Raw genomic sequence first — 19,865 nt, 5'->3', positions numbered from 1 at the left:
TAATGAGAAGACAGCACGTACTTCCGTTTTCTCTGCTTGGGCTAGCAGTAGTAGGTGGTTGTTTATTTTAAATAACTAGATCAATAAAGCAAAAGGAAGGGAAGGAAAAAGTGCTACTGACCGCAGTAACTGTCGCCTGCTCAGTCTGCCGACACCTTTGCTGTAAAACACACGCATGCAGGAACAAGTTTATTTGAACTTTGCAGAACTTTCCAAGAGAAGTTTACTTTCTTCTCTTGGAGTTGCCTGTCAGATCTCGGTATTGCGCGAGCCCACTTTTGAAACACGTCTTTGCACGCCGGTATAACGCCGGTGCTGGGAACAAATACTTTTTCGGCGGACGACCGGTACCCAGAATTGCACTCAGGAACGAAGCACCAGCGTTCAGTTTTCTTCTTCGTTTTAGAGTGCATCTTTACTACATCTCACAAATGCATGACCCACGTAAATAAAAATCACGTAACCGATTAAAAAAAAACGACGCAACAGCAACCCCGTGATGCTGTCCTACAGGGAATCTGCGACGGCGGTGGCGGCACGGCCCCGCGCCCCCTGCAGCAGCGCCCCTAGCGGCAGCGGCGCACCGAGGGACCCTGTCTGGCAAGGGAAACGCGCCGCGCTTTCACACCTCCCAATTCTAGCCACCCTACCTGAACCGCGGTCAGCAATTCTGCTTGGCTCAATCAGTAAACGTACTACATTGTGGAAAGGGGGAGAGCTATCAAAAGTGGTTGTGGTTTTACTTCATCATCGATGATAGTTACTCTACCACTGCATTTATTTATTTATTTATTTATTTATTTATTTATTTATTTATTTATTTATTTATTTATTTATTTATTCATCATTCATTCATTCATTCATTCATTTCATTCATTCATTCATTCATTCTACGAGACGCTTCTCACGCCTAAAGGGAAGATGCTTATAGCAAGTAGGAATATGGAGATTTAATTTGATACTAAAGTTATTCTTGAGATTGCCGGACCTGGCGTCATCGATAACATTATCGGAATACCACCACAAAGAGCAAAATAAGCCGACGTGTGTAGCAGTAAGACTTGTGAAGTTCCTAGATTTAGACAAGCGGAACGTCCGTGAAGGTAAGGTAGAAGACGACCAAAACATGGGGGGGTAGACACAGGAGAAAAAGATGGCGGACTAAGATGGCGGAAAAAATGGCGGACTAAGCAGACCATGACATTCTTATTTCTTTATAGATGTATCTATGATGACGTTGCTCATAAAAATAAAGAAAAAGAGTGCTGCGCGCGTTTCTTATGGCTGCACCCGCACACAGCAGCTGCAGTATAATAGCTTGATGCGATGACGTCATGAGGCTACCACCTAATGGATACAGAAACTGGTTCGTGGAAACGAGTAACAAAGGAAGTTATTTAGGTGGCTCTAACGTTTGCCAGTATCTTTTCTAGTGTTTATTGGGCTTGAACCTTCATTTAAGGCACGAAAAAAGAAGACAAGCCAGAAATATAATGTGAGTACTTTTTTAACCGCACGCATCTGTTTAGGAACCGTTAAGAAATAAAAAAAAAAAAAATATCACGAAGAACCAACCCCGGTTGCTATCCAAGAATGCATTTAGCATGCTTTGGGAGGTGGTTATTTGTGGCGCTATGTTGGCACTCCTTATTACCGTGCCTTACCCATACGCGGGAGCCAACGAGTACTTCGAGTGCAAAATGGCCAGTTCGGAACACCGTGGGAGAGTCTGCGGCCGCCTCTGAGGCTACCGCAAGCGCAACGTCTCAAACGACAGCGTCTGCGTCTTCGACCAGAGGCGCGGCGTGTTAACGACAGCGTGTCAAAACGCTAGTTGGGACCAAGGAGGTTTAAATAAACCTGTCTTATGTAAACCTCCTTGGTTGGGACGAGGGAAGAATGCGAGAACGTTCCCCTTACCACCGTGCAGTTTGTACCGCTTTGTTAGACTACACTATCTTCTGAACTGGCCCCTCGAAAATGGTTAGATTAGTCACAAGAAATCGCGGTTAGTACCCAAAGATTAAATAAACAATTTTAAAACCGGCAAACATCTCCTTGAGTACTAAGCATTAAAAAAATTGGAGGAAGCACTTGGGAGGCGCACTCCCGCAGGCGGTGCGAGATTTGTTTCCCTCGAGGAAATATTACTTATATGTATACGTGCTCTACAGTTCCGTGCAAGCTCCTGGACTTCCTGAAATCGGCCGGACTTCTCGGCGCGCTGTCATTTTCTGTGACTGTAGCATGCCACTGTACCGTACTGTGCTCACGCCCTATTCCCCCCCCCCCCCACCCCTCTAAAGTACACGAATGCTACCCCGGTGCTGGTAAACCAAGCGCATCTTATTTTATTTCTATTTCTTTTTACTTTTTTGTTACATACATCTCGGTTTCTCTGCATCAGGCGAACTGCTTTCCTTTTTTTTTTTTTTTCTCAGAACAGCACATACGAATGCAGCGTCACGGTGGCACTTCTGTCGGGGCTTAGCGCAAAGAGACCGGGCTTTCGTTGGCGTTGATATTCTTAGTACGGCTTAGTAGTCGAGGCTGTCATTGGCACGTGCTTCCGGTTGTGTGTGTGTGTGTGAACAGATCTGTTAGTGCGCGTTAATGGGTGCGACATATTTATATTTCACATTACATTACATTTCAGTTTTACATTTGTCATCGTCGCAGTTTATGCACCGCTTGATCATGTGTTCCTCGCACGGCTATGACTGGTTCGTTAGCGATTGCAAAACTCTGGCCATCAAATCATTCAATTCTCTCTTCTCTGTGAAAGCAAGCCTCAACTAAAATGCCTTACAAGATTTTAAACACGCATAAATTTTGTAACTGCCCTATAATTCCAATTGTTTCCAATTAGTTGAAAGAATTCTACTTCATTCAAAATAGCCTCCAGAGTTTTTTATTCATAAATTCTATATTAATTTCAAACGCTTGCGTAAAACTCATTTACGATCAGTTGTTACGTGACCATGCGGGAGAAATTCCTGGAGGACGCCAGATTTAACGATTGAGCGGTAATGCAACAGGCCGATGCGTAGACGTGTTCTAAAGATAACAGAACCCCAACTCGGGGACTTTCACAAATCTCAATACTACGACGTTTTTGCCACTTATAAAGTGCCCATTGGTCTTGCGAAAACATCGACCTCCATAGGGTTCTGGTCATCGTTAATACGGTGAAATATATTCGGCCTCCGATTACAAATATCATTTGTAAAACCGCATGCGATGCAACAACATCGTCCATCGTTTCATTTTAGAATGGTGGTTTTATAAGTGTTTTACACTCTGCTAAATTGTTAACCACACAAATTTCTGTAGTTCCACTGACGATGATATGTACTCGGCTCTGGCAATTAATGGAGGAAATCCGACTAATGATGTGCCTTTCACCATTGGAGAAATTGAACAGCTTTGCGTAACACCCACTCTGCTCAGGGCACTCTTCCAATCTAGAAAATTAGTTTTCATAACCAAGCATTTTTGTTTTTCATATTTCATTCTTGCTTGAAACTACTGCACTTTTCTTTCTGTGAGCGAAAATGTGGCGTTAATTTTGTAACCAAGTCTAACCGACCAACCAATTCATGCACCCTTATCATACCGACCTAATTTAAAGAATTCGATTTCTGGCAAAGCTTTAGAACGGCATTTCCATTTCCCAATATATCATTTTGTTGCAGGGCCTCTTTGAGGGACACTAAAGCAAAATAGTTCAGCTTGACTGATGACTACACTTCAAGAATCGTGGTAGACATGTCACTTTTACTGAGAGTAGAGAACTTGAGGGAGGGGGCCTGGTGTTAAAGGTGCCCTGAAACACAGAGAAGAAAACCTTGGGGATCTGTAGAAGAGGCTCCTGTGAACATTCGAGCCAAATATTATCACATTGATGCAGCAGAACTTATAATCTCGTGTCAAAAACAATTAAAAATCACTTGCTCTCGCCATCACTATGTTGTTATTGCAAGCAGCGAAGCCCACCAACAGCTATTGGCTGATTTCGTGATCGCAAGAACATTCTCAGTAATACCATTATTGCTAACTCTGTGGTAAATAAATGATAAATGTATATATGTCTGCGATCTCAAAAAGACAAAAAACATTTCATCTTTGCACTGCTGGTCTACACAGCACAGTTGTGCATAGCTGCTGGGTTCCAAGCCCTCTTGCCAGTTGGATGCGCAATTTTGGGGCGGAGCCTTGCCCCCTTGCCACCTCCCCTGTGTAGCTTCCAGTACGCTAGTGGAGACGAAAGGAGAGAGAAAGCTGCTCATTAGTGCGATAACTGCATGTAACTGCACTTACATGTACTTGAAGGATTGAAAATACCTTTGCGTCAAGAGATTCGAGAGTCGGATGACCTTTACTAGTGAGGCCGTTCTATGATTGGTGAGAAAAGTGTTTCAGAGCCTCTTTAGAGGAACATCTTCTTTATAACATGTTTGCTCAGTAACGTTAGTGAATTTTGTGTCATTAAATATATTGTGATTCAGGACAGTTGTGTGTAGCTGCTTGGCTCTGAGACAGCAGCGGCGTGCTGCGTAAAGTAGATGCTGCGGCCACTACGGGGTTCCATTGGAAACCAAAAGAAAAATGCATCTTGATGCTACAGGTAGAAACGACAACCCCAAAGGCATGGGAAAAAAGAGTCATGGAAATGCTTCTAAAATAGTGCCTGTAAACAAAGGAAGGGAGGGACAAAGAAAGAAAAAAGGGAGCCCTTCATCCATGCAGTAAGCCTGTTTGTCGTCCTTGCTTTGACCTAGCTGGGCCTTCACTAACCTCGCACTTCTGCAGATGTGTAGGAAAGTCCGCAACGAAAATATCGCACCAGATCTAGTGTTAGCTTTCACCCATAGCTCAGACACATAAAAGCAAAGCCCAATGACAAGGAGCAGAAGGAAAAGGCTTTTGTTATAAATTTATAGCCGTGTTCCAAGGCAGCACGAAGCGCAGATTCATATTGAAGATTAAAAGGGAAAGAAAGCTCACATGCTTTTGGTAAGTACAGTGCTGTGATGCTTATTGGTGCTTACAGTGCTGTGATGCTTATTGGTGCTCACAGCACCAACGACACACTTTAAAGGGGCCCTGTTTCACTCCTCAGGCTTGGTGAAATAACATAGTCTGCGGGTAGCAAAGCTGCTGTGAACATATCAGCCAAGTTTTGCTATCGTACACGGTGCGTGGAGCTTGCAAGCGAAGTGCGAAGTCACCTTTCTCTCAAACGCTCTCTCTTCAAACAGAAGCCTGCTCGTCACTCTCTTCAGGATCCTTTATTTCGTAATAAAGCAGGTTCCCATACACGGTTGCTATTGGTAGCTGCGGTCAGCTACCCAGCGTAGATACCACGGCCGCCATGGGGTGCCACCACGAGTCCACTGGCTGCGCTCACATTCGCTCGCCAAGGACAACTGCGTTTGGCTTACGTTTAGCGCGTTGTATGCACCAAAATCTAAAGTCGTGGCATCTACGTTAACATCCCAAATGAAATTTGAACTGCGCACCACGGTGTCATTTAGAAGGCGGAGCCTTGTGGCCATTCCCCACTCTGACGTAGCCTTCACAGTGTAAGACACTGAAGAAGGAATGGGAGCGCAGTGGAGGCCGTATTTGATTGCCAATAACTCCGCTTCTGCTGAACGCATTGAAGTATTTCTTGCGTCAAAGTATTTCTGAAATAGCCTATTTTCACTTCAAATTCCTTTCTCTGCTTCGATAAAAAGTGGTTCAGGGCTCCTTTAATGATTCCCGTCTCTCAACCAGCCCCCCACTGCTTGATTTGGGCGTTCGCTTCACAACATTTGGTGCACCACAAAAAACATAGTTGACTGTGAAATACAAGCAATCTGGAACAGTCTCATACACCTTTGCACCCACCACAGTAGCCCACTGGCTACAGTGTTTCACTGTTTAGATCGAGATTGCGGGTTAGATCAAAGCTGCAGCAGCTGCATTTCAATGGGGGCAAAATGGAAAAGCACTCATATACTTAAATTTAGGTGCATGTTAAGGAAACAGAGGTGGTCAAAATTAATCCGCAGTGCCCAACTACAACGTGCCTCATAATAATATCGGAGTTTTGGCTCGTGAAGCCCCAGAATGTAATTAATTAATAGCCTTGGTAACATCATCATATAGTTACTTAAGGTTCGCCTTCCTTCATGTTCATCAAAGAAGGTTCGGCAGCTTTGCAGCGAGCTGATATAGTGTGAACACATGACAACCAAGAAGGTGTCAAGGGTTGGCGTAGGTTTGGTTGCTGCAGTCCTACAAATCTAATTTTAATAAATCACACTCAAAGATCTGCCGAAAATGATGTTTGGGTGTGTCTTACATTGGATAGTCTCAAGCACGCTGTGCCTGGATTGCAGATGGAATTTCTGCAACAGTAATGACACTGTTGTTTCTTTTCAGTTTTCTGCGCGTTCAGTCCCATCTGCTCTACATGCCAGTAAGTATTCCTCTTAACCTGACCCTTTCCTGTGGCCGTGCTGCAAGATTTCAGGTTTTAAAAAAATTTCATCGAAATGCCCCCACGTTATCATGGGGAGAGAATTGTCTTCTCAGAGTTTGACCCATTCGCTACCAAATATATTATGAGCACCATGTGGCCCTCCGTTCAAATTACCTTGTATGCACGCTATGTAAACTTTCACAGTTGCATTCATTATAATAGTGCTCTATAGTAATAAATGTGTAGTAATAACAGGAGTTGCCTTTTAATAATTTTTTTAGTAAATGTTTTTATTTCTCTCTCATTTACAATCTGAATGAGTATTTTTCAGTTCTGCTCTCTACTGCCATTCACAGATTCATTTTTATGTGGGAAAGCTTGAAATGCTCAGTCATTTAGAACGCGGCACTGCACTTTTTACATGCTCACCTGCTGTAGCCTTTTCTTTTCCTCTTTTTTTCCTTTTTTTTCCTTTTTTATCTCTCTCTCTCTCTCTCTCTCTCTTTTTTTTTTTTTTTTTTGCATTAGATGTAATGAGAAGACAGCACGTACTCCGTTTTTCTCTGCTTGGGCTAGCAGTAGTAGGTGGTTGTTTATTTTAAATAACTAGATCAATAAAGCAAAAGGAAGGGAAGGAAAAAGTGCTACTGACCGCAGTAACTGTCGCCTGCTCAGTCTGCCGACACCTTTGCTGTAAAACACACGCATGCAGGAACAAGTTTATTTGAACTTTGCAGAACTTTCCAAGAGAAGTTTACTTTCTTCTCTTGGAGTTGCCTGTCAGATCTCGGTATTGCGCGAGCCCACTTTTGAAACACGTCTTTGCACGCCGGTATAACGCCGGTGCTGGGAACAAATACTTTTTCGGCGGACGACCGGTACCCAGAATTGCACTCAGGAACGAAGCACCAGCGTTCAGTTTTCTTCTTCGTTTTAGAGTGCATCTTTACTACATCTCACAAATGCATGACCCACGTAAATAAAAATCACGTAACCGATTAAAAAAAAACGACGCAACAGCAACCCCGTGATGCTGTCCTACAGGGAATCTGCGACGGCGGTGGCGGCACGGCCCCGCGCCCCCTGCAGCAGCGCCCCTAGCGGCAGCGGCGCACCGAGGGACCCTGTCTGGCAAGGGAAACGCGCCGCGCTTTTCACACCTCCCAATTCTAGCCACCCTACCTGAACCGCGGTCAGCAATTCTGCTTGGGCTCAATCAGTAAACGTACTACATTGTGGAAAGGGGGAGAGCTATCAAAAGTGGTTGTGGTTTTACTTCATCATCGATGATAGTTACTCTACCACTGCATTTATTTATTTATTTATTTATTTATTTATTTATTTATTTATTTATTTATTTATTCATTCATTCATTCATTCATTCATTCATTCATTCATTCATTCATTCATTCATTCATTCATTCATTCATTCTACGAGACGCTTCTCACGCCTAAAGGGAAGATGCTTATAGCAAGTAGGAATATGGAGATTTTAATTTGATACTAAAGTTATTCTTGAGATGCCGGACCTGGCGTCATCGATAACATTATCGGAATACCACCACAAAGAGCAAAATAAGCCGACGTTGTGTAGCAGTAAGACTTGTGAAGTTCCTAGATTTAGACAAGCGGAACGTCCGTGAAGGTAAGGTAGAAGACGACCAAAACATGGGGGGGTAGACACAGGAGAAAAAGATGGCGGACTAAGATGGCGGAAAAAATGGCGGACTAAGCAGACCATGACATTCTTATTTCTTTATAGATGTATCTATGATGACGTTGCTCATAAAAATAAAGAAAAAGAGTGCTGCGCGCGTTTCTTATGGCTGCACCCGCACACAGCAGCTGCAGTATAATAGCTTGATGCGATGACGTCATGAGGCTACCACCTAATGGATACAGAAACTGGTTCGTGGAAACGAGTAACAAAGGAAGTTATTTAGGTGGCTCTAACGTTTGCCAGTATCTTTTCTAGTGTTTATTGGGCTTGAACCTTCATTTAAGGCACGAAAAAAGAAGACAAGCCAGAAATATAATGTGAGTACTTTTTTAACCGCACGCATCTGTTTAGGAACCGTTAAGAAATAAAAAAAAAAAATATCACGAAGAACCAACCCCGGTTGCTATCCAAGAATGCATTTAGCATGCTTTGGGAGGTGGTTATTTGTGGCGCTATGTTGGCACTCCTTATTACCGTGCCTTACCCATACGCGGGAGCCAACGAGTACTTCGAGTGCAAAATGGCCAGTTCGGATGCGATGCAACAACATCGTCCATCGTTTCATTTTAGAATGGTGGTTTTATAAGTGTTTTACACTCTGCTAAATTGTTAACCACACAAATTTCTGTAGTTCCACTGACGATGATATGTACTCGGCTCTGGCAATTAATGGAGGAAATCCGACTAATGATGTGCCTTTCACCATTGGAGAAATTGAACAGCTTTGCGTAACACCCACTCTGCTCAGGGCACTCTTCCAATCTAGAAAATTAGTTTTCATAACCAAGCATTTTTGTTTTTCATATTTCATTCTTGCTTGAAACTACTGCACTTTTCTTTCTGTGAGCGAAAATGTGGCGTTAATTTTGTAACCAAGTCTAACCGACCAACCAATTCATGCACCCTTATCATACCGACCTAATTTAAAGAATTCGATTTCTGGCAAAGCTTTAGAACGGCATTTCCATTTCCCAATATATCATTTTCTACACTCCGATAACTTACTCTATCCTAAAAAAAAAAAAAAAAAAAAGGTTTTGCACATGGGAAGAGTTCACCTCTCGCCTTATACGCGTTCCGTAAAACACTCGGTGAAATTAAAGGTAAAAAGCTACACGCTTCAATCATCTCTCTTGATTTCAAAAGTGCCTTAGACATAGTTTTGCATCCCCCAGTATTCCAGTTTTTGAGGACTCAACTGCTCTCAAAACATTTGCCATCAGTTAACAAACTATTTCCTCAAACACCGAACTGTCGTTTACCAGTCTATAGCACCAGCGAGGCGTATAAACTACGCCTTCAATTGGAACTCCTGAGGGCTCACCAATAGGTCCTCTATTATTGATTCTTTTTTATTTAGTGTATGTACGATGCTGGCGCTTGTTAGACTGCGCCAGCTACTCCTCTTAATTAATAGAGGAGCTAAGAAAAAAAAGAGAAAGGCGTCACACAGAGAATAGAGAAAATATTACAGTAACAATAGTTCTAAAGTTCACATACACATAACAAAAACAATTGCTTGGGATCAGTTCACAAGAGTTCGCGCACACAAGAAGAAGAAGTAGTTTATTGATTGGAAAATGTAAAGAGGTCGGCCGGAAAATGGAGCATCTGGCCTGCTATACTCTACGTAAGGGAAAGGGAAGAGGGGAAGAAAGAGGGTCACAATGGGGGACGACAGTGGGAGGAACGAGGTGAAAGGACACATTGCGTAAATGTTATCACAAGCGTGAGTACAGGCCCGTGTCGCCAAAGAAACGTGAAAGAGCACACAGAAGAACCACAGGAACACGATAGTATGAGCGAATACGCGAAACACGTGTCATATACTTTTAAATATCGCCTCACCGCCCGGCGTGTCAGCAGAGGCGTACGCCGAAGACAGGTGGCTGTCATTCGCACAACACAACCGCTCGTGTCAAGAGGCAAAGGCACGCAATGTCATCACCCGCTGGGCGCGTCGTGCAAAAGTCACCGTCAGCAGAGAAAAAATCACGCTTCCTATACTTGCCCAATACCCATGCCAATACTCCAATACTTCTACCCAAATTCAAAAGCCCACTGTTCCTTTAAATGGTGTCACCGTCATATGCTAGCAAAAAAAAAAAAAAAAAAAAAAAAAAAAAACAACCCTCGGCGTTATATTTTTTACAAAGTGTCTGACATTGTACGTCGGACGTAACCGAATCCCAGAAGCTAAAGATACGTCGGACGTACGCGACGCTGTGAAACAAAACAGCGAAGAGAAGCTGGTGCAATTTTATAAACGCGACTGTCGATCTGTTAGGTTAGGTTAGGTTAAGTTGGGTTAGGTGTGTCGAACCACACGTGGCTCGACAGTGCTCGCCCCTTGTCGGTCTCTTACGTCAGCAGACGCATTCAAAGGCTTGTTGCATCATGCATGTGCAATAATCGGCACGCAGTAGGCGGTAGCCGCGACCCGCCCAGCGACGCATACGGCTCGGAATATTTAGACGTATCTTCACACTTCCGGTTCCGGGTACCTTTAGATGAAGCGATAATCAAAGTACCTTCAGCTTCTGGGATTCGCGTACGTCCGACGTACCTTTAGACACAGCGTATTTTTTTATTCGAACTTGACCTTTACTGAACACGAAATCAATCCGGACAAAATCAGAACTCCTTTGCTCCCGTATACTAAATTTTTTTTTCTTCAAAGTCATAAATCATATGATCTTTTAAATCATATGGATCATCCTTTCGGTGGCCAACACTTACGAGCTCTCAGTTCACTTAAAATCTTACCTCCGTACAACGTGCACTCCTACTGACCATCACAAGTGCACAAAAACTCGTGCGGAATGCGCGTATAGTTGTGAGTCGAGTGCAATCGCCTCACTCGTTCTGTCTTGTTCTTGTTTCGGATTTTAGCAATGTACGAGCTATCCCAGCAGCCCCCTTTTATTACGACATTACACAGGTTCTCTTGGAACTAGGCGTTTTATTAAATAAAATGAACACGTAATACATGGATAGTTAAGAGTTGATTAGATATTCGTTTTGCACGAGCGTGGGCAACTTCAAGAATTCAATGAGAGAGAAAATTTGGGAGAGTGGTATCATGGTAAACCACTGGCATAGGCTGACCGGGTGCCACAAAGCTCTCTGAATGTACGAATTCCGACCCCGAGATACATCTCTGTATCGCGCCATCATTTCTTGAGATAACATTTTCGGGCTAACGCCCGTACGAAAGAAAATGGCTTTTCACAGCTAGTAGCCAAGGGAATTACGTTTCTTTAAAAGCATCGCACGTTTTTCAAACGTAGGGTACGTGAATGTTTTTTCTTTTAATGCGTTCGCATTCTTTGGTTACGTCAGTACTTTCGGGGATCTATCTATCTATCTATCTATCTATCTATCTATCTATCTATCTATCTATCTATCTATCTATCTATCTATCTATCTATCTATCTATCTATCTATCTATCTATCTATCTATCTATCTATCTATCTATCTATCTATCCATCCATCCATCATCTATCTATCTATCTATCTATCTATCTATCTATCTATCTATCTATCTATCTATCTATCTATCTATCTATCCATCCATCCATCATCTATCTATCTATCTATCTATCTATCTATCTATCTATCTATCTATCTATCTATCTATCTATCTATCTATCTATCTATCTATCTATCTATCTATCTATCTATCTATCTATCTATCTATCTATCTATCAAGTTTGCATATTTGTATCTAACCGTTCTCCCGCCGACAAAGTCACTGTAGGTGTGGGACTGCTCTACAATGACGAAAAAGACCCCTTAAGTTTTTTCCCCTATGCTGAGCGGAATCAAACCCACACATCACAAGGGTTCCTCAACGACAGCAGCCCGACGCATTCGCAGGCTGTGTCACAAGTACACTGGGTAGGTGGTGCTTTTCAATGAACGCCTTTCACGCCACCGCTTTATAGCGAGCTGCGCCACGAGCGCATCGGGTATGTTCCGCTCTTCAATGAGCTTCTCGCCAACTTGGAGTCACCGAGTATGTGCCACCGGGTGTGCGGCAAGCGAGGGAACAATTCTCAGCGTTCGCACTCGCCGGCGGGCCACGCTTCTCGTGTCGAAGGCCTCGCGCAGACTTCTCGGTAGCACTACTAGACGGCGCCGCGTCTCCAGAAAGAAGCCCGAGAGAGAGAGAGAGAGAGAGAGAGAGAGAGAGAGAGGAGTCCGGTTGCCGCATGACGCGTTTCTCAGCTTTCGCGCACAACCGGCACGTGCCAAGCATTTCGGAGGCCACACGCCTGCTTCGCGGCGGCGCCACAAGATGGCGCGCCGAGTGTTCTTAGGAAAGCGTGAAAGAGGAGTACCCGGTACCTACGCGCCTCGTACATAACTCGTTTCGACGGTGGCGATACGTTGCGCCGCTATGTTGATTCAGTGCTGACGCATTATACCGTCGACAGAGGAAAGTCAGTGCTAACGCATTACCTCGGCCTTAGAGGAAATTAGCGTGAGCACTGTTCATAACTGTCATGTTCATCTGCACGTAACATTGGGTGCGTCGTCTCTCTCTCTCTCTTTCTGGAAGGCTCCAGAATAAAACGGCTGCCGTAGAATATAATCAACTGATCACCATGGTTCTAATAAAATGTCAACGCATTCTTGTGAATTAGTCTTCATAAACTCACGTTATTAGAGGCAAACTATGTTTGTTTTACCTAGGAGCTTCTTTACAAGAACGCCACGTTCGCTACATTCAATGCCTTTATATAAAAAAATCTGTATATAGTCTAAAAACAAATTATTAAATACAGCGCTACAAAAGAAATACCCATAAAAATAGCCAATTTTTAAAGAATAGTTTTTGAACCAAAATGACGTCGTTACATAGCGGTTGTTTATGTGGAGTAATTGTGTCCATAAAACAGGCCATAAGATAACCAAAAAAAGCTGGAACTCTCCAGTGATGCTCCTGAAGGTACTCCATGCAGTTAAGGTTAGAGATTCTGTTCGGATTTTCTTTACTCAAGCCATCAATTAATGAATGGTAATCCTGACAATATAAACAGTGAATTCATTCATTTCAAACAAATTTCGTAGAGGCAGCCCTTATGAACTTTCCGCAAAGTTGTGTGAGTGTCTGTAGGTTAAATATATGTTTCCGCATTGTGGGCAATTAATCGTCTAGAGGAGTACAAAACAGCTAGAGAAGTGCATAGAAAACAGATTATCGTATGAAAAGCCTTAAAAACCGTAAAGAAAAACACTATGAACTAAAGTTCTAAATTATTGAGTTGTAAAACGACGTCCACATGTTCAGTGAGGACCTAAACATTACTTTGAATCAAATTCATCTCTGTATGAAGTTTTTATTGCTATTTGATAGCTTATTCCATAGTTTTCATGTGGCCAAATGAGTACGACCAGAAGCCATATTCAATTTTCATGGACATGGCTGGTGTAACATACGATAAAACTGACCGCATTAGATTTGTGGTCGGATAAGTTGCAGGTTTTATAGAACAGAAAACGACACGACGAAAAAAAGAAATTTGAGTGCCTCTCTCTGAAATAAGCTTTACATTTTTGCAGCGCTAATAGCACAATTTTGTTTTAGCGGAGAAAACGAATGCCATGTTCCCTTATTGAACTTCACGTCCCGATGACGTAAAGTTGCCGTCACGAACTTCACGGCATTCTTGTGTACTTGGGCTCGTTTCTGTGCGGGCGATGTGCCCGATAGGATCCCAGGTAGAGTCAGTCTGCTTACTTTCGAATGCAACGTAATCGCTGTTTATTCATAAACAATGAACTAGCTCCTTAAAAACGCTGTCAAAATCCATGATGTAACTGGAAGCTGGTAAGCGAGACATTCAAAAGTACTGACGCCTTGCTCCCAGGCGATTGACTGGCTGATGGCAATGCTAGACTTGTAGGCTGTGGCGTCGACGGCGCTGTTCCGGTGACGTCGTTTAATTCCGACCCGTCTTTTCATGACATTTAATTAGCGCTTAGAAACTAGCTAGGCTCGTGAACTCGCGAGCAGATGTGGTGAATTTAACTGAGCGCAACGTTATTTAATGACGTCATCTTAGGCGCCAGATTATGTTCCTGCAGGATAACAGGGTGAACGCCAAGGTCGTGGTGAAGCTCAGCCGCAACCTCGAAGGGGCAGAACTGAAAAAGAAAGAGCAACCGAAAAAAATTATAAAAAATGAGGAGAGCAGTAATGAGTCAGCAGTGCGTGTACAGCTAGAGTCAACAACTTACTAAACGCAGGGTGTGCGAGAAAGCTTTATTTATCCGTGGAACCGTAAGGTCGTACTAACTGCATAGTGTGTCGCGGTATGGGTGCGAGACCAACGCAGAAGGCGACACAGGGGTGACATTCACACAGAGGTGACATAGATGAAATGAGTATAAATTGAGCCCTTAAATGAAACTCGTGCCCCGTAAGCTTTTGACAGCGACTGTACATGACGCTTGGTGCAAGAAAGAGGCGCCGAAAAAAGAAAGAAAAGAACACGTGCGCTCACATACGCAGAGCCACTTGACCTGAAAGGTGGTTTCATGGCAATGTGGAACGCTAAGTGAAAAAGCCAGCTTGCAGGCGGCTGCTGAAGAAACGGTTGTACGACATTGCGTGATTATACATGGCGTATAATTAGGGAAACCGAGGGGTTATATTTTTTAGTAAGAACCAGTATTTAGTTGAAAAAAAAAAAACAGAGGGAGCGGTGTAGAATATGGCGCATTCACTCCATGTGGAGGTAACATCCGCTATAAAGGAGGGTCTACTCAGAAAATGCGTTGCTCCCCCGTTTGAGGAGAGTTGCGGACTTCGTAGCAAAGCAGACTTCCTAATTCACGCAAGAGATCACCGTGCAAGGAAGCCAACTTGACAATTTACGGGAGAGTTGTGAAATCAAGTTAACACGCGAGGTTTGCCGTACCGAAGTAACGCCTAGCTTCGCCATGACAGGACACCTTAGTGAGGGGGCTCCGCGTTAATTTCGACCAAATGGGGTTGTTTATAACACGCATCTCTATCTTGTACACGAGCGTTGTTGCAATCTGCCCCTCGTTGGAATGCGGCCGCAGGGAATCGAACGCGTGACCTCGCGTGCAGTAGCAGAGCGCCGTAATATAACTGAACCATCACCGTGGCGGGTACAGAATTGCGCTGCGTCGAGAAGCGAACTTAACTTGCGCACGCGCCCTCCTCGCTGGGACTGTAGAAGGGCAGGCAGAAATGCACGGTTCACCTGAACGTTCTGTAGAGCATCCTCGTGCGGACCAATCTCCTGCAGGGGCCTCAGGTTGGCCACCAGGTGTCTGTTGCAGGAGAACACCTCCGGGAAGGCGTACAGCTGCCGGAGCATCTTTACCTGCGCACACCGCGTCTGGTGAGGTCGACGATTTTACCTCCTGATTAATTTATTGCCGTCTTTGTAATTCTCCGTGGTCTTCTTTTGTTTCTGTCCCTTGCATCCAATTTACCGTCTCTGTTTCTCTGACTTTCTTTTTTATGACTCCTGGTTGTCTATGTACACTTTCAATTACCCTGTACTTGGTTGACAACTTTCTTAACTCCTTCCTCCATTCCGTGTGCACGCTTTTGAGGTACCGATATTTGTGCACTTTAACCGGTCATTTCTTTCCATCCACGTTCCTTAGGTCGTTCTTCAAAACTAATCTTGCTCTGCGCCTCTCTTATTTCAAAAGAAGCCAAACCCATGTCACCTTGCACTGCCTGATTTGTAGTTTTAACGTTGGCCCCCAAAGCCAGTCGGCCCACCTGGTTCATCTCCAACCCCGACAATATTTCTGAATTATAGCGCTAAATGGCATTTGCGAACGTTAGCGATGACATCACTACACTTTTCTAAATTTCTCGCACCACCTCGAAGTTATTGTAGCCCCAAAGTGCTCTATGTTTCATTATTGCTGCATTCCGCTTCCCTTTCATTTTTAGATGATCTTGGTGGATGCTTGAATAGGTCTTTCCTTTATGTATACGCCCAGGTATTGCTGGACTATGGCTATGACTTCCTGTTGAACTGATACCACGTCATCTCTCGTCTCTCCGTTAAAGCTCATAATTCGCAATTTCTCCGTGCTAAATTTAATGCCTAGATTGGTCGCTGCATTGCCACTTATATTCTCAAGTCTGTAAATCCCTTGCATTGTCCGCTAGTAGCGCTATGTCGCCTGCACACATCAGTTCAGGGACCTTCTGCTGCACCTTTTACCCAATACGGATGTAAGATAGACCAAAAACTAATTCACTGCTTTCCAGTCGTCTTTCTATGCCCTTGACATAAAGCGTGAACAACAATGGAGACAAAGGACATCGCTGCTTCAATCCTCAATGAATTTTCACAACTTCGTCGTATTCACGGTCTCCCCATACGATTTGTACTCGGCTGTCCCTATATATCTCCCTCAGCAGCTCCACGAAATCGCCGTTTATGCCCTCGTGCTTGAGGATATCCCGTAGCGATTCCCTGCCTACGTTGTCGTGTAGGCTCCCTCAATATCTAGACATACGCATAAAGGTCTATTCTGAGCTACTGAAATCTCTACGCACTGAGTCAGTACAAACATGTTATCCTCTAAGCGTCCGCCTGGTCTGAACCCATTCTGTAGTTCCCCCCTGTACGATTTCGTCCTGGCCCCCGTCACTATGACAGCTCTTATTTTGTGGCTTGCATTGTCATTATATATGTCACTGGCGTTACTGTAACTGGCCTGTACGAGCTCGTCTTATCCTTACCCCCTTTGCCCTTCTAGTTGAGGTTCATCCTGCTTTCACGACATCCAACCGGAATTTTCTTCGTTTTAATCACTTGCTCTAGCATTAGTCAGCGGTGCCTTGCTCTTTGACCGAGGTTTATGATTAGCTATACTGTGATTTTATCGGGTCCTGCGGCTGTGTTATTGGGACATTTGCTTCCGCTTTTTTTCCAGTAAAATCTTTCTGTGCGATATTTTGATTACAGATGGAAAAAAGCGCTGCGAGTGGCAGTGGGGGTAGCGCATAATACATGTCCGACAGATAGGGAAGCTTAACAACACGAAATGATAGGTCGGCCTGTAGAGAATATGTTAGGAACTGGGTTAAATGAATGGGGAAGAGCTGCATGCGAAAGGAAGAGGACGGAAGTGAGATGGCGTAGACAGCGGAAACGCGCTAGCGTCCAAATAAAACTCTTATTAGAAGGTTTTGGCGTGTCCGGTAAACGCAATCGGACTGGGCGTTTTACCGGATTAATTAAATTATGAGGTTTTACGTGCCAAAACCACGATCTGATTATGAGGCACACCGTAATGGGCGACTGGACTGGACAAACTTTATTTGGGTCCTGCAGGACCCAAATAAACACATCGTAATGGGGGACTCCGGAGTAATTTTGACCACCTGGAGTTCTTTAACGTGCACCTAAATCTAAGTACACGGTTGTTTTCGCATTTCGCTTCCATCGAAATGGGGTCGCCGTGGCCGGGATTTGATCCCGCGACCTCGTGCTTACCAGCCCAACACCATAGCCTCTAAGGAACCACGGCGGGTGAGTAACCAAGTGTATTCTACTTCGCTGCTGGTGTAAATTTTCGGCAGCGGCGTAATTTTCGGCAGCGGCGTTGCCGCCGAAAATTTACCCCAGCGGCAAAGTAAAATAACCTGTTTACTGCAATATTAACCGTGTTTATCTAGTTGAGCTCTACGTCAGTTAAACAGGTGTTATTCCGGAAACTGTCAAATTCTGCCACATTGTCGAATCCGCCATCTTGACAACTCTGATTGGCTCCCAGGACAGCCACGCCTCTTTTTTGATTGGCTCAAAAACGGCACGATGGCAAGATATTACAACAGGGATGAATTTGACGGGTGTCCAGTAAGCATCCCACATTTCTGACTTCCCGCGGTATTGGATAAAAAAATAAACATCTATAAGTGGTACGGACAGGATAAGACCTTCCATCTAATCGGAGTTACTTGGGCGGTGGCCGGGGCTCGCGTTCGTGCGCGCGCACCTGCTCCCTGCCGATGAACGTGGGCTCCCGGAAGACGATCCAAAGCACGTTCTCGGTGCAGGGTGGCACCGTCCGCGAGCCCTCGTACATGTAGTAGTTGCGCGTGTCGTTGGGCAGGAAGGCGATCAGCCGCAGCGGGAGGGGCAGGTCGGTCCGCTCCAGCGCGTACGTCACCGAGCTCAGGGAGGAGACGAGCGTGCGCAGCAGAGGGTTGCGCTGGCGAACCGTCTGCGTCGAGCGAGCGTGGACGACAACACCCCGTGAGAGTTGGCTTCTGGGTTAAGTTGGTATGCGTCCAAGGTATTCAAGGTATGCCGAGTGCGCGAAACGTGAAAAAAAAAAAAAAGACTAGGAGGGAGTGTCACGTGGCAACCCTGAATCTAGAGTCATAAAAATAAAAAAAATTGAGCAAGTGTTACACGTTTGTAAAACGTGAAGGCGAAAGTCTGTCGCCACACCGAGCGGTAGTGGGTCAGTGCCGTCAGCGCCTTCGCAGAGGAGGGGCAGTATGGGAACGCTGGAATGATGAGCGGCATCGGAGCCAACTGTGGAAGACGACGAACGTGCGAGCAGTGGCACGAGTGCGTCTCTGTGACCACGTGACTTTTTTACTCACAGAAGCATCGACACGAGTTTTTGTTTAAGGTTGTTTGAAGGTCATTGTGCGATGGGGCATAATATATATATATATATATATATGTGTGTGTGTGTGTGTGTGTGTGTGTGTGCGTGTGCGTGTGCGTGTGTGTGTGTGTGTGTGTGTGTGTGTGAAATGCTAATAGGAAATGGGCTCTCACCGCGTGATAGAAAGTTAAACGGTAATTTCTAGCCGCCGAAAGAGCGGCAGGCTCGCAAGGGAAGGCAAGGCAAGACTAGGCTCCACTCATACAAATCTTCCGATGTAGGGGAGAAAACACAGAGTAATCCGAAAAGCAAGCCACGTGCTAGCTGGTATACGTAGATCGTTCTGCGTGGCACGGGATGACTACACCTGTGCAGCCGAGTGCCATATATCACCTAACGTGCTCCAGAAGTGGCGGTGCAGGAAAGTGCACGCCAAGCTATTCAAAGCATTGTTCATGACTGTCGACAGGGAAAAAACACCTGATGTATTGTATCTCAAGACACAGCTTTTTTTTTTTCTTCTAACTGAAGGAAATAAAATAGAATAAGGCGGTCGAGTGAATGGCGATATACCTTGAGCTGTGTGGCCAGGCCGACGTACGCGGGAGGGCACTCCTTGCAGTCCACCCGTGCCGACGGCGTCCGCAGCCGAAACGTCATCTGGACCTGCGCCGTTGTATTCGGACGCGCAACGTGCGAAAAGTGGCGCGGAGATCGGATGCATTCGGGGAGAGGTGACCGTCATGTCACATGCTAACTAGATCACTATCTTATAAAAAAAAAGGGGGGGGATGTGTCCTTACAATGGCTGACTGGTAATCTAGTTGGTAAGCATTAGCAATGAAGATGAGGAGCCTTATCGACGTCATAAGCTTCCTGACAACACTGCCTGGGCAGCCTGCAGCATTGCCACTAAATAGTAGGTGACGGAAACATGAAACCGTTCGCATTTGCTGAAGATTTAAGCTTGTTATGCTTGTCACAAGTTGTCATTATGTAGGGAGTGCACTAACAACTAATCTATGAGTAAACGAGCT

General features: G+C 44.7%; 2 protein-coding genes across 6 annotated transcripts in view; one reads left to right on the top strand and one right to left on the bottom strand.

Moving 5' to 3' along the window:
• The window catches only part of LOC119446302 (general transcription factor IIH subunit 3-like), a 50,057-nt gene extending 43,494 nt beyond the window's left edge, over positions 1 to 6,563 (top strand). The window contains exon 11 of the mRNA XM_049664084.1: positions 6,433 to 6,563. Within this exon, the coding sequence (XP_049520041.1) occupies positions 6,433 to 6,473 (41 nt within the window). The 3' untranslated portion in view covers positions 6,474 to 6,563. The remainder of the gene's footprint in view (positions 1 to 6,432) is intronic.
• The window catches only part of LOC119445096 (carbonic anhydrase 1), a 43,855-nt gene that overhangs the window by 13,695 nt on the left and 10,295 nt on the right, over positions 1 to 19,865 (bottom strand). The gene's annotated exons all lie outside the window — the stretch shown is intronic.

Source organism: Dermacentor silvarum, chromosome 3 (genome assembly GCF_013339745.2).
Source record: "Dermacentor silvarum isolate Dsil-2018 chromosome 3, BIME_Dsil_1.4, whole genome shotgun sequence".
Classification (NCBI taxonomy): domain Eukaryota; kingdom Metazoa; phylum Arthropoda; class Arachnida; order Ixodida; family Ixodidae; genus Dermacentor; species Dermacentor silvarum.
Note: the sequence above shows the minus strand (reverse complement) of the source record. Positions and strands in the feature narration are given on the sequence as shown.